Genomic DNA, 12,262 nt, shown 5'->3' with positions numbered 1-12,262 from the left:
TGTGAAATGACTGTTTTCATGTTGATTGACTCGGGGTCTGTTTTGAGGCAATAGTTTGTTTGTTGTTGTTGTTTTTTTTTTTTGGGGGGGGGGGTTTGTCTGGGGTTTTGGGAATGTACAGCTAGTTTAAATGTTTATATTTGTGTTTAAGGGTTTTGAGAAAATGGGTTGAAGTTTGAAGATGTATTTTTATTGTATTTTTTTTTTTAGCGCTTGTGAAAAACTGTATTACAATTCATGATGAATAATAAACACTTCCCACAATGTCATCATCACAGGTAAACGGGGCAGATTTTATTCAGTCACAGTGGCAGGTAAATAAAACAAACAACACATCCTGTCTAATTATACAAGCGTGTCTCTCCACATGAAATAGGAAGTAAGGAAATTGCTTTTCCTGTCCCGCTGTGTTTAAAGCCAACTGATGCTTCACAGACACACTATCATAAAGTAGAAATGTACAAAGAGATAAAGAAAAGAACTAAAGAGAGAGAGCGAGAGCGATCGAACGAGAGACATTTCTAATGGATGGGGTTTGTGAATGTGGAGTGGGAGTTCCATATTGGGGATCTGGAGGTGGTGTCTGCGCCCATGTCCCCGCTGGCCCATTCCTGTACACACGCACACGCAAAATCAACGCGATCACAACACAAGCTGCGAGCGACCCAGCATGAAAGCATTTCCTGCAGCATAGCTTCAAGTTCATCCCTCTGTTTGGTAAACTCTCACAGGGGTTTTTTGGTTTTTTTTTTTCACTTTTGGATCTGGCAGTTCTCCCTAAAGCAGCAATAGGTTATAGTTTGACGTTAAAACAAAAAATAAACAGCTTGAAAGATGCTATCTGATCTGAGGGCGCACTGGCTGGTCAGCGGCAAATAGCGTAATGGTGGACAAGTGCGGGCAGCACTCAATGTTGGCGCTAGCATTGCAGCTAATCAGTGTTTGATCAGTGATGCACGGCACGCAAGACCTCTTACGTGGTGTTAATCATTAGGATGGAGGCTAATTACCTTCTCATCACATTGGAAGACCGCCACTGACTTCTCATCACAATCAATGTTCATGTCGTGTTAGCGCCAGCAACGGCGCTTAATCAGTGGATTAGCACGGATGCTAATCCAGCGACGCAAATGCTGGAAGTAGCAACGTGACAAGATTTCCCAAAACTGACAAGTCTGTCGAAATGTTGAGTCTGCTTGCAAAGTCAACCTGAGTACAACACGCAACCCAATTCTGAAAATCAGATGACGGTGTCATATCCTGTTTTGTTTTGCGCTCTGCTGGTTGTTGCTTTTTTTTTCTTTGCGTTGCAGTTTCTTGGAGGTGATCGGTGGGCGGAGTCCCCCAGCCACGCACCTGCCACGCACCTGCCGGCCGTCACCGTCAGTGCGATTTTTAGACGCAGGGGAGGCAGGAGGAAATTGCCGAGTTATTGTTCAATGCTCGTCGCCAGCGTCATTTGCTCGGGAAACCGCCTCCTCACTCGGCTGACGACGTTTAGTTTTAGTTGTCATGAAGGGTTTTAGAGGCGTTCGAAGTGTTTTTTGTAGACAGTTCCACAAAGATGGCTGCCACTTGTCACCTTTCCTACTCCCTTGTTGTGTTAGCACTAGCATTAGCGTTAATCCACAAATAGGTAATATGAGAGGTCTTCCTTGTTTTGTTAGCGCTAGCATCAGTGCTAATCACCTCCTAACCACGTCAGGAAACCTCTCGTGCTGTGATAGCGCTAGCGCCGATGCTAATCACTTTCTCGCCACGGTGGACGATCTCTGTTAGCGATAGCATTAGCGCTAAATTAGGGTTTGAACCGCTGCTAGAGCTGGGGCAACATGAAATACCGCTCATGTTGGGTTAGCGCTAGCAACGGTGCTAACCACCACCTCCAGGTTGCAATGCGAGAAGTGCTCAAAGGAATACCGGTAATTCAGTTCCACTCGACTGTGTTGACCTTGACTGTCAGATTGGTTTGCGTTATCCGCTGAGAGAGTTAACGCTGCAGAGTAAGTGACATAGTCTTATCTATATTTGTACAAAGGTTGACAAACTATTGGCAGATCATCTACAGCGGATAAATCATTGGAGGATATTTGTTGACTTTGGCAAGTGGAGTTATAGCTGAGGAGTAATAATTACCTGGGAAGTAACGCTGGTACACCTGAGTGTTAGGTCTGCAAAAAAAAAATAATCATCATCATAATAATTGTATATAATTATCACATTATCAATACAGCACTTTACTAGTTCAGTGTTTCGCAAGATGTATTGAGCCAAGGCACATAGAAAAATTTCCAAAATGATACGCTGTATACTGACATAACGATGATGTCGTCTGAATTTCCTAATGTTCTTACTCACTGTTCATGTCATGACTTCTACTGTACAAATGGCAATAAAGTGGCTACAACTATGCACCTTCTGCCATCTAGTGGAAGAGCATTGCCTGTCACGATGCATCATTGGCAAAGATAGATGAACAAAGATACATTAATTGTCAGAAATGAATCATTTTCTGTCCAATGAAGTGAAATTGGAGATTTTTGCTCGGTGGTTGGGAATCAGAGTCCTCGAGCATCAAATTTTGCCAAAGGAATTGGAACGAGGCGGCACGGTGGCCGACTGGTTAGAGCGTCAGCCTCACAGTTCTGAGGAGCGGGGTTCAATCCCCGGTCCCGCCTGTGTGGAGTTTGCGTGTTCTCCCCGTGCCTGCGTGGGTTTTCTCCGGGCACTCCGGTTTCCACCCACATCCCAAAAACATGCATTAATTGGGGACTCTAAATTGCCCGTAGGTGTGAATGTGAGTGCGAATGTTGTTTGTTTGTATGTGCCCTGCGATTGGCTGGCAACCAGTTCAGGCTGTACCCCGCCTCCTGCCCGAAGATAGCTGGGATAGGCTCCAGCACGCCCGCGACCCTAGTGAGGAGAAGCGGCTCAGAAAATGGATGGATGGATGAATTGGAACGAGCCTCACCAACAACATGGTCCTTGGCGTGAACGTGAGTCCAAAATTTTGCCTCCATCCTAAATAAAAAAAAAAAAAAACACTTTTGTTTCTTTTTCTCCGATATTAATGACAACTCAATAACAATACTACTGTGCTTGAATCAGTACCTTTTCTTCTTTTTGTCAGCTGCTGCTTTGACTTCAGGAAAAGAGCACATTTGAGGCTGTACAAATGCAAGGAGGGACATATTTGTACGTACGAAGAGGTGGACTGGCGGAAATACCTCGTTTGTGCACCACCACCAGCAGTAGGCCAAGCGAGCAAAGGAAGAGCACCACAGCGGAAAAGGAGCCAAGTATAAGAGGCCAGTCTATAGCTGACACATCTGCACACATGGGACACACACACATGTATGAATGGAGCTATGTAAATGTCTTATGATTCCTATAACACTACCTGGTGTTGATGGAGGAGGAAGACCTGGGGGGAAAAAATCAAAAATGAGCGTGAGTCCATGCAAATCTCTGTTTAAATATTTTTTTTTAAAAAAAACAATCGCTCCATTTTTAGTTGCCCTCATCCTCATTAGGGTCACGGGTGAGCAGGAACCTAGCCCAGCTGACTTTTGGGATGGGCGGGGTCGGCTCCTGCCCTTGGACTGCTTGCCAGCCAATCTCAGGGCTTATTTTTTAATGGTCAATGCAACAAGCATGATTCTAGCTGGAAGAAATCACCTCTATGAGTTTTCCAACATATCCATCAATCTCTCTATCATGGTTTTAGGAATTTCAAAAATACCATATTTTGGTATAATATCATAGTCTGGACAGCACAGTGGTTGAGTGGTAAGTACATCTGCCTCACAGTTCTGAAGTTCGAGGTTTGAATCTCAGCTCAGGCCTTCCTGTATGAAATGATGCTTATGTTATACTCTGGTTTCTCTGGCTATTTTTTTAATGGTTAAATACACTCTTTAAAAAATAAAAAAAAAGTTATGCGCCACATTGCCCTCTACTGAAACTGGTTAGGCACTGTTGCACTTGCTTGATGCAAAATGATCACGAAATGCAGAAGGGTTACGTTGGTCCACTGAGTAAGTCTGCAGTAAGAGACGTCAGACAGACTTACACAAAAATAAAATAAAGGAGTCTAAAACAGCCTGATAACGATTATGATACACGATCCTTTTGCAATTTAATAGCAGGTCTGTTACGTGCAAGACCAGCCGCACACCAAGCGAGGCGGCCAAAAGCGACTGAACTGGATAATTGCAACCAAAAAAACGATATATAAAAAAACGATAAGCGATAACAAATGAGAGAGTGTGCGTATTTGGTGAGGCTTTTAGCAATGATCGATCGCCTCATTCACTGACTGCGCCCGTGCATTTGGGCCTTGGATTCATTCGAGACTCCGTTCCAGCACACCTGTAGATATTCAGCGCTTAATCGCTTGGTGTGCGGCGAAGAGTTTCCGACTGTATTTGATTGGATTTGATTTTTGCCGATTGTCCAGTTCAATCTCTTCCAGGCGCATCACTCGGCGTGCCAGGGGCCTAAAGCTTCCATAGGTCGGAATGGGTGTGAATGTTTGTTGTCTATGCAGTATGTGCCCTGCCAGCGGATGGCGCCCTATTCAGCGTGTACTCCACCTCTTGCCCAAAGTCAGCCGGGGGATGCTCCAGTTTACCAGCAACCGTGATGAGGACGAGCGCTCTCGACAATCGGTACCTTTGGAAATGGCCAGCGGGCGGCTGCGTTCAGAATTAGTCCATTTCCCTCCCAAGAGGACGCTGTACTGGCACTGGTACAAGGCCAACAGCGTGTCCTGCACTGGCACCGGGAAGGTGGTCTCATGGCTGGTGACCGGTACGTGGTGACTGGCAACGGGAAGTCGACTGTCCGGCAGGTACAGTGTGAACACTGCACCGGGGTACGAAGGGGAGCCCGTGCACAGCATATGCCACACTTGAGTGTGGCGTTGGAGAACCAGGGTGGGTACAGGCAGATCACCTGGGCACATATCCCGAAAGTAGACAATTACAATCACAAATACAAAATGGAAACTCAAAAAAATTAAAGCAGTGTTTTCTCAATTTTAAACATTTCCAGGGTATCTTAGTAACATACTTATGTGTGACGTGCTTTCTCTAAATATCCTAAAAATTTAGAATTTTGTCAGGCTATTTTTTGACCCTGACAGAAATCCGCAAAGTATCGATTCTGTATTTTCATTTATAGAGGCAGCACTTCGTCGCCAAGCTGTCGAATTACACATTGTTTGTTTACACAATTAGTGTGTGGATCTGCGCATGTGGGGCATGCAGCACATACATCGCCATGGAAGCCACGGTTAGATTGTTGGACGGACAGATTGGCTGGACAAAGGGCGTGCAAAGGGCGTGCATAGAAAATAAAAAAGGCAAAGTTTGGTTTTTACATTGAATTAAATTCGGATGAAAATATGGACAGTTGAATAATTGTATGGCGGACAGCTGGTCAGCCAATTGGACAGACGGACGGGTTGGTGGATGGACAGATGAAGTGCAAAAAAATATATGATTATATATCCATTATATACTGATTAACATGGATAGACAGACGGTGTCGATTACCTTTCACCGTGATTTGAATCTTGTTGCTGACAGTCGAATTGACTACGTCCTCTCCACTAGTCAGGTGGTAGAAGCAGGCGTACTCGCCGCCCTCTCCCTGCCTCAAAGGCCCCACGCTGAACACTCCCTCTTGGGATTCCAAGTTTGACACCCGGGTGTCGTGATGCTGACTGATCACGGACTCCCCCCCCGAGGCTGCCCTCAGCAAACTGAAGGCGCTCGGTTTGTAGGCGGACCGAAGAGCCGGCACAGAACAGCGGAAGTACAACGTGTCGCCACGTTCGACCATCCCGCTGGGGGGCTCCACTGATAAGATTGGAGGTGGCAGGGTGGGTAAAGCCAGAGTGGGGGCAACATCTGGAGAGACAAGGCAAGACGCACTATATGAACAGCAGTCAAGGGCCAAACATCTTAACCAATGACTTAATCAGTTGTTGGGTTTATTTGTTCCCCCTGAATCTTCATTTTTCATCTCACTAAGGTAAAATCCTCATTATGGGTTGTGGGTGAACTGCAGCCTGTCCCTGGTGACGTACTGTAGGGCAAGAGGCGGGCTACATCCTGGACCGATCAACAGCCAGTCACATTAATCAATGAATCTTTCAATATCCTTTTTTCATGGGATGGAAGAAGCTCACTCTGAATGTTCTGGACTACTGTTTCCAAGCCAGCCAGAAACGGCACCAGGCCACTTCCTGTTTAGTCACTTGGCAACCAGCAGCAAATTACGGTCAAGCTGGCGTCACGCGGCCTGCTGTCCTTCGCCACCGTGCTCCCTACGGAAAATTAGGTTCCCCAATTTGTGAGAACAATTTGCATTCGGTCGGCATTGACGGCACATAAAAGACACACCCTAAGGAATAACGAATTTCATATAGTCCTTATAGTGTATCGTTGCTGAGCGTATCCTGCCGCGGTTTACCGCAGTTGTCGGCCAAACCTCCCGCTGTAACTGTCTGCAGCGTGCATTGTGTTTGATGTTGAGTGGGCGGGAGCTTTCAATACGAGATGCAGGATGTAACAACCACATCACACACACACACACACACACACACACACAGATTGAGCAGAGCACAATGAGACAACACAGGGAGCACCTGCATGCAACAGCAGCGGATGGGAGTGTTTATTATTTCATGCCACATGTACCAGTAAAATCAGTGCAGATTGATTTTCTTCTTTTTTATTTATATACAGTATATAAAGTCACGCGGTGGCCTGTTTGACTTTCTTATTGCATATAAGTGGAGTCGCACTTACCTGTTGGATGTTGTACGGGCAAATAGGGACTGACAGCACTGTAGAGGCCTTGCTGGTTCTTATACATACAGCAGAATAGTTCAGGTTGTGTTGCCTCTGTGCGTTGGACGGTGAAGAGGACCTCCTCAGTGGGGGGCAACTCCATTGAGTCCACCTGAAGGAATGATGAACACGCGCAATCAAGTAGACACACACACACATAACACCATCGACCCCCAAAACAGACCTCCTGTCTGTATCTGAACAGTCTGAAGAGAACCCCGCGGTGGCCTCCTGAGGCCCGGCATACCAGGACCACCGAGTCCCTGGACCACGAACGGATCAGGAGTTTAGGTGCCGGCAGATTGAGAGGAGACGTGGAAGCCCAAAGTGTTTCTAGGCAAATGAAGTGGACATTACACAACAGGAATCGGTTCCCCTTTGAGATGGAGCAACAGTGCAGCTATGCGACATGTAAACACACCGATAAGCGGTAGGAAATAATGGACGGGCTTGGAGCTGGACCGTGTTGCTTACCCCATAGTTGTAAAGACGTTAGTAGCAGCGTTTGTATCCAAAGTGATTGTCCACTTCGCATCTTTAAATGACACAAGAAGAAGAGCGGCTGGTCGAAGTTGACTCCAGTAAAACCTGCTCTCTCTCTCTCTCTCTCTCTCCCCCCCCCCCCCCCCCCCTCTCTTCCTCTCTCTGCTTTCTTAATGCATATGACATCCTCCTTAAGTCATGTGCAGTGTTGTGATGGAGGGGGCTGAACCTGTAAACACTTCCTTTTGTGTGGAGTCCGCCGGTCGGATGCATGATATAATCAGAATAAATAGCAGGCCCACTGTCGTCTTTTCTTTTGTCCGTTAAATCACATTGTTTCTTCAGCCGGTGGCGATGTTTCATCGCCACCGGCTGGTGGTGGCGATGTTTCATCAGGGGCAATGGCGGCAGTGCCTCGAATATATGGACAGAAACACAAGGTGGTGTTTCTGTCCATATATTCTTAAAATAATTCACTTGTATCAATGTATAAATGTTTTAGTCTAATTTTGTCTGACGATGTTCCTCCCGCCGTTTCTATTCCTGGTGCGGGGCAGCACCAGCGCTAGGGCATTGCGACGAAGTGAGCGGCTACTCAGAGTTGTCAAGTTAGTGACTTTTTGGACCCCCTCTCGCAATTCTTTCATTTAAAATGTGAGCAATCTAGTGGCTTTTTATTGCGTTATTGGAGACTTCTGGAGGAGATGTTAACCGCGCTGTCCAGACTGCAAATGAATGAAGCCACCACTGGCTAATTTACCCATATACGCCCCACTCGGTTGTTGAATTTCACACTTGATGCCTGGCCAGGCACAGCTGACAACCAACTATGAGTGTGCAAACAATTAAAAAGTCAATTTTCTATCATAGATCTCCTTTAAGGCATTCAATTTTAGAGGTTCCATGTTGAGGTGTTTGGTTTTATTTCTTAAAAATTCTTTAAAAGATGGATGGACTGTATTGAGTAATTTGCTGCATGAACCATGCACGCCATTAAATGGGTGACTCCAACCACCTCACACTGCTCTCCTTTTTTTATAACCTTCACCTTAACTCATTCAGTGCCAGCCTTCCCAGTTAACATGGATATTTGACTTCTAAAGCCGTCAATGGCAGTGAATGTGTTAAAGGTCTTAAAATAATTGAACGATACTCTGGAGCATATCTCTATGTGACCCATTTACAAGCTCCAAGGGAGTGAAGTGACCCATTTTGATCACAGACAGTATTGTTCAGGCAAACTGCCAAGGCAAGCGTCGGGACACACCAGGCGTTGGCGAACCTGGGAAAAGGCTCTTTTCATTTCAGTCACAGGCCTCTTCTAAAATTAGCATTGTTAAATGTGAAGTATTGCTAAAACAATGATGCATAATTCAGATTGTGAGTACAAGGAGGCAAAAACCTCTTTCTGTACTGTGCGAATGATACCGGAGCATCTGCAAAATCAGAAATGTATATATATATATATATGTTCTGATTTACTTCAAAGTTATATATATATATATATATATCGGGTCGCGGGCGTGCTGGAGCCTATCCCAGCTATCATCGGGCAGGAGGCGGGGTACACCCTGAACTGGTTGCCAGCCAATCGCAGGGCACATACAAGGGCACATACAAACAAACAACCATTCACACTCACATTCACACCTACGGGGCAATTTAGAGTTGTCAATTAACCTACCACGCATGTTTTTGGGATGTGGGAGGAAACCGGAGTGCCCGGAGAAAACCCACGCAGGCACGGGGAGAACATGCAAACTCCACACAAGCAGGGCCGGGGATTGAACCCCGGTCCTCAGAACTATGAGGCAGACGCTCGAACCAGTCGCTCACCGTGCCATATATATATATATATATATATATATATATATATTTATTTTTTTTATTTTTATTTATTTTTTTTATTTTTTTTGCAGCATACTGAGTTCGTTGCGAGTATTAACTCGCAACGAACTCAGTATGCTGCAAAATTATTGGTCATTTTTCACTGAGGATAGAGAATACAGTCATGGCTAAAAATATTGCCACAACTGTATCAAAAGACGCATGCTTTTTTTTCCTGACTGTCTGACATGAAATCAGACTTTTTTTTTTTTCCTGATTTAGGTCAATTTGGATGATCAAAATTATTTCTATTTGCTAAATGCCAGAATAATCAGAATAATGAGTGGGGGGTTTTCAACAAATACAGTGGGTACAGAAAGTATTCAGACCCCCTTAAAAATTTCACTCTATTGTTATATTGCAGCCATTTGGTAAAATCATTTTGGTTCATTTGTTTCCCACATTAATGTACACACAGCACCTCATATTAACAGAATTTTCTGGGCAGATTTATTTAAAAAGAAAAACTGAAATATCACACAGCCATAAGTATTCAGACCCTTTGCTCAGTATTTAGTAGAAGCACCCCTTTGAGCTAATACAGCCAGGAGTCTTTTTGGGAATGATGCAACAAGTTTTTCACACCTGGATTTGGGGATCATCTGCCATTCCTCCTTGCAGATCCTCTCCAGTTCTGTCAGGTTGGATGGTGAACGTTGGTGGACAGCCATTTTCAGGTCTTTCCAGAGATGCTCTATTGGGTTTAAGTCAGGGCCCTGGCTGGTCCATTCAAAAACAGTCACGGGGGTTGTTCTGAAGCCACTTCTTCTGTATTTTAGCTGTGTCCTTAGGGTCATTGTCTTTTTGGAAGGTGAACCTTCGGCCCAGTCTGAGGTTCTGAACACTCTGGAGAAGGTTTTCGTCCAGGATATCCCTGTACTTGGTCACATTCATCTTTTCTTTGATTGCAACCAGTCTCCTTGTCCCTGCAGCTGAAAAACACCCCCACAGAACCTTGGCCAGATCTGTGCCTTGCCACAATTCAGTCTCTGAGCTCTTCAGGCGGTTCCTTTGACCTCATGATTATCATTTGCTCTGACATGCACTGTGAGCTGTAAGGTCTTATATAGACAGGGGTGTGGCTTTCCTAATCAAGTCCAATCAGTATCATCAAACACAACTGGACTCCAATGAAGGTGGAGAACCATCTCAAGGATGATCAGAAGAAATGGACAGCACCCGAGTTCAACACGAGTGTCACAGCAAAGGGTCTGAATAGTTATGGCTGTGTGATATTTCAGTTTTTCTTTTTTAATAAATCTGCAAAAATGTCAACAATTCTGTTTTTGTTTTCTGTCAATATGGGGTGCTGTGTGTAAAAAAAAAAAAAAAAAATGAACTTAAATGATTTTAACAAACAGCTGCAATATAACAAAGAGTGAAAAATGGAATGGGCTCTGAAAACCTTCCGTACCCACTGCATACATAAAAGAGACAGTCATGGTTAAAAACACTGGCACCCAGGGATGCCAATGTATTTAACCATGACTGTGTTCTATTCTATATCCTCCGCAAAAAAAAAAAAAGACTAATATTGCAGCTTAGTGAGTCATTTAGTTGTGAATGTGAAGCTTTTCTTTGTGTTTCATGATTGTCTGTGTTCTGCTGTTACATACTTTATTCAAATCTTCAGTATTGGTTAAAGGCCGAATGTGCACGACGCATAGACACACACAGGTGCATGGTAGCAAAGCGGACGCAGATACTTCCTGTGTTATAACGAACACATTAGTTTTTGTCATAACAGAAACAAATTGGGGTGAAGCGACTCATTCAGAATCCTGTAAATGCATATACGGTTGGCAATTTGTTTGGACCCCGACTGCCATGAGAGGATCAACTTCAGCAACTTTTGCAGTGGTATATTCAACAAGACAGGTCGACGCAAATATACGAGCATGAGCAATACATGCATTTCCTGCACGCTCGTAGTTGTTGCTATTGCAAGTGTGTTAATACACAAGACAATGATGAAATACATTGCCAGAAAGTGTTGGTGTGCACAAGGAAGTCAACAGCGCTTTCAAGTTTAGAAGCCAATTTTTTATTCCGGCATTTAATCGACCGCAACTGGACTGTTCTGATTGTCTTACCGCGGATGGTGTCATTCGTTTGGAATGCAAAGAAGGAAAGTCGTTCGGATGCCTGCCAAAGAGGCCACCGTCCGAACAACGAGACTCGTTAGGTGGACACCCTCTCATATCGATGAGGTCGTTTCCACCTAATGACTCGAATGACTCTCAAAGTGCATTTAATGCTCACTGCAGATATTCTGCCATTCCAAACGCCTTCGTTAGCCTCAGACCGATCGTCTTGAGTCCAACCAGGTCAGTTTATCCTCCGACGTGGACTGAGGCCAACCGGGACACAGGATGAAGGGATGAACACCAAGGGACCTGGCAGGAATAATAAGGTGTTTATTAACACTTCAGTGCAGCTAAAGATCAGCGTGCAAATGTGTGGCCTATAAATCACTGTGCTGCCTCCATTTCCTCGTGAACTTGAGTATATCTGTAACAACGCCGTTTGTTGCATGCATAGCAAAAAGGGCCACATATGCATGGTCATATTGGATTCACTTCTTGTCATTAAGGGAAAATACTAGATATAATATAGAACATTGCACAACTTTGTTTGCATTTTATTGATATTTTTTTATCAGCGGATGCGTTGCACTGTACTAACATTACTGCCCACAAGGGGACAGTGTGTTGCTACAAACCTTCTCCAAACAGACTGTCAAAGCCACTCATATTTACCTTTGATTAAAAACATTTTTTTGGAAATCTCGATGTATCAGTGGGGCCTATAATCTGTAAATATATTTTGATTTGTATGAAAAGCGCCTAGTTTTGTAAAGTTTTGTTATGGCATTACGTGCCTGCAATGTTCATGGTTTTCACTGGTGCATGATGCGTATTATAATTGAGTTTCACATATCACATTAGATTCCACAACGCTCACAAAGAGCTGTAAGAGGCAGGTTGTGCTCTCATAATGAAGTGCCACTCTGTAGGAAGTGTTTTTGTTTG

General features: G+C 44.4%; 1 protein-coding gene across 1 annotated transcript; it reads right to left on the bottom strand.

Moving 5' to 3' along the window:
* Positions 1 to 272: 272 nt before the first annotated feature.
* LOC133404628 (uncharacterized) lies at positions 273 to 7,476 on the bottom strand. Its single transcript, XM_061680690.1, has 11 exons — positions 7,335 to 7,476; positions 7,045 to 7,193; positions 6,819 to 6,972; positions 5,559 to 5,915; positions 4,675 to 4,956; positions 3,401 to 3,424; positions 3,228 to 3,329; positions 3,112 to 3,142; positions 2,972 to 3,021; positions 2,137 to 2,171; positions 273 to 611 (listed from the first exon to the last, which is right to left on the bottom strand). Exons 1-11 carry the CDS (start codon positions 7,393 to 7,395, stop codon positions 522 to 524), a joined length of 1,335 nt encoding a protein of 444 aa, XP_061536674.1. The 5' UTR covers positions 7,396 to 7,476; the 3' UTR covers positions 273 to 521.
* Between the last annotated feature and the right edge of the window lie 4,786 nt (positions 7,477 to 12,262).

This window comes from Phycodurus eques, chromosome 6 (genome assembly GCF_024500275.1).
Source record: "Phycodurus eques isolate BA_2022a chromosome 6, UOR_Pequ_1.1, whole genome shotgun sequence".
Classification (NCBI taxonomy): Eukaryota; Metazoa; Chordata; class Actinopteri; order Syngnathiformes; family Syngnathidae; genus Phycodurus; species Phycodurus eques.
This window is presented reverse-complemented; position numbering and strand designations above follow the sequence as displayed.

Bases quoted from the DNA above. Each gene is read 5' to 3' on its own strand.
- LOC133404628 (XM_061680690.1), bottom strand. From the start codon at position 7,395: ATGCGAAGTGGACAATCACTTTGGATACAAACGCTGCTACTAACGTCT. The intron at 7,194-7,334 runs GTAAGCAACACG...TCATTTGCCTAG, and splicing joins AACGTCTTTACAACTATGGG to AAACACTTTGGGCTTCCACG. The intron at 4,957-5,558 runs GTAATCGACACC...ATATGTGCCCAG, and splicing joins GATTCAAATCACGGTGAAAG to GTGATCTGCCTGTACCCACC.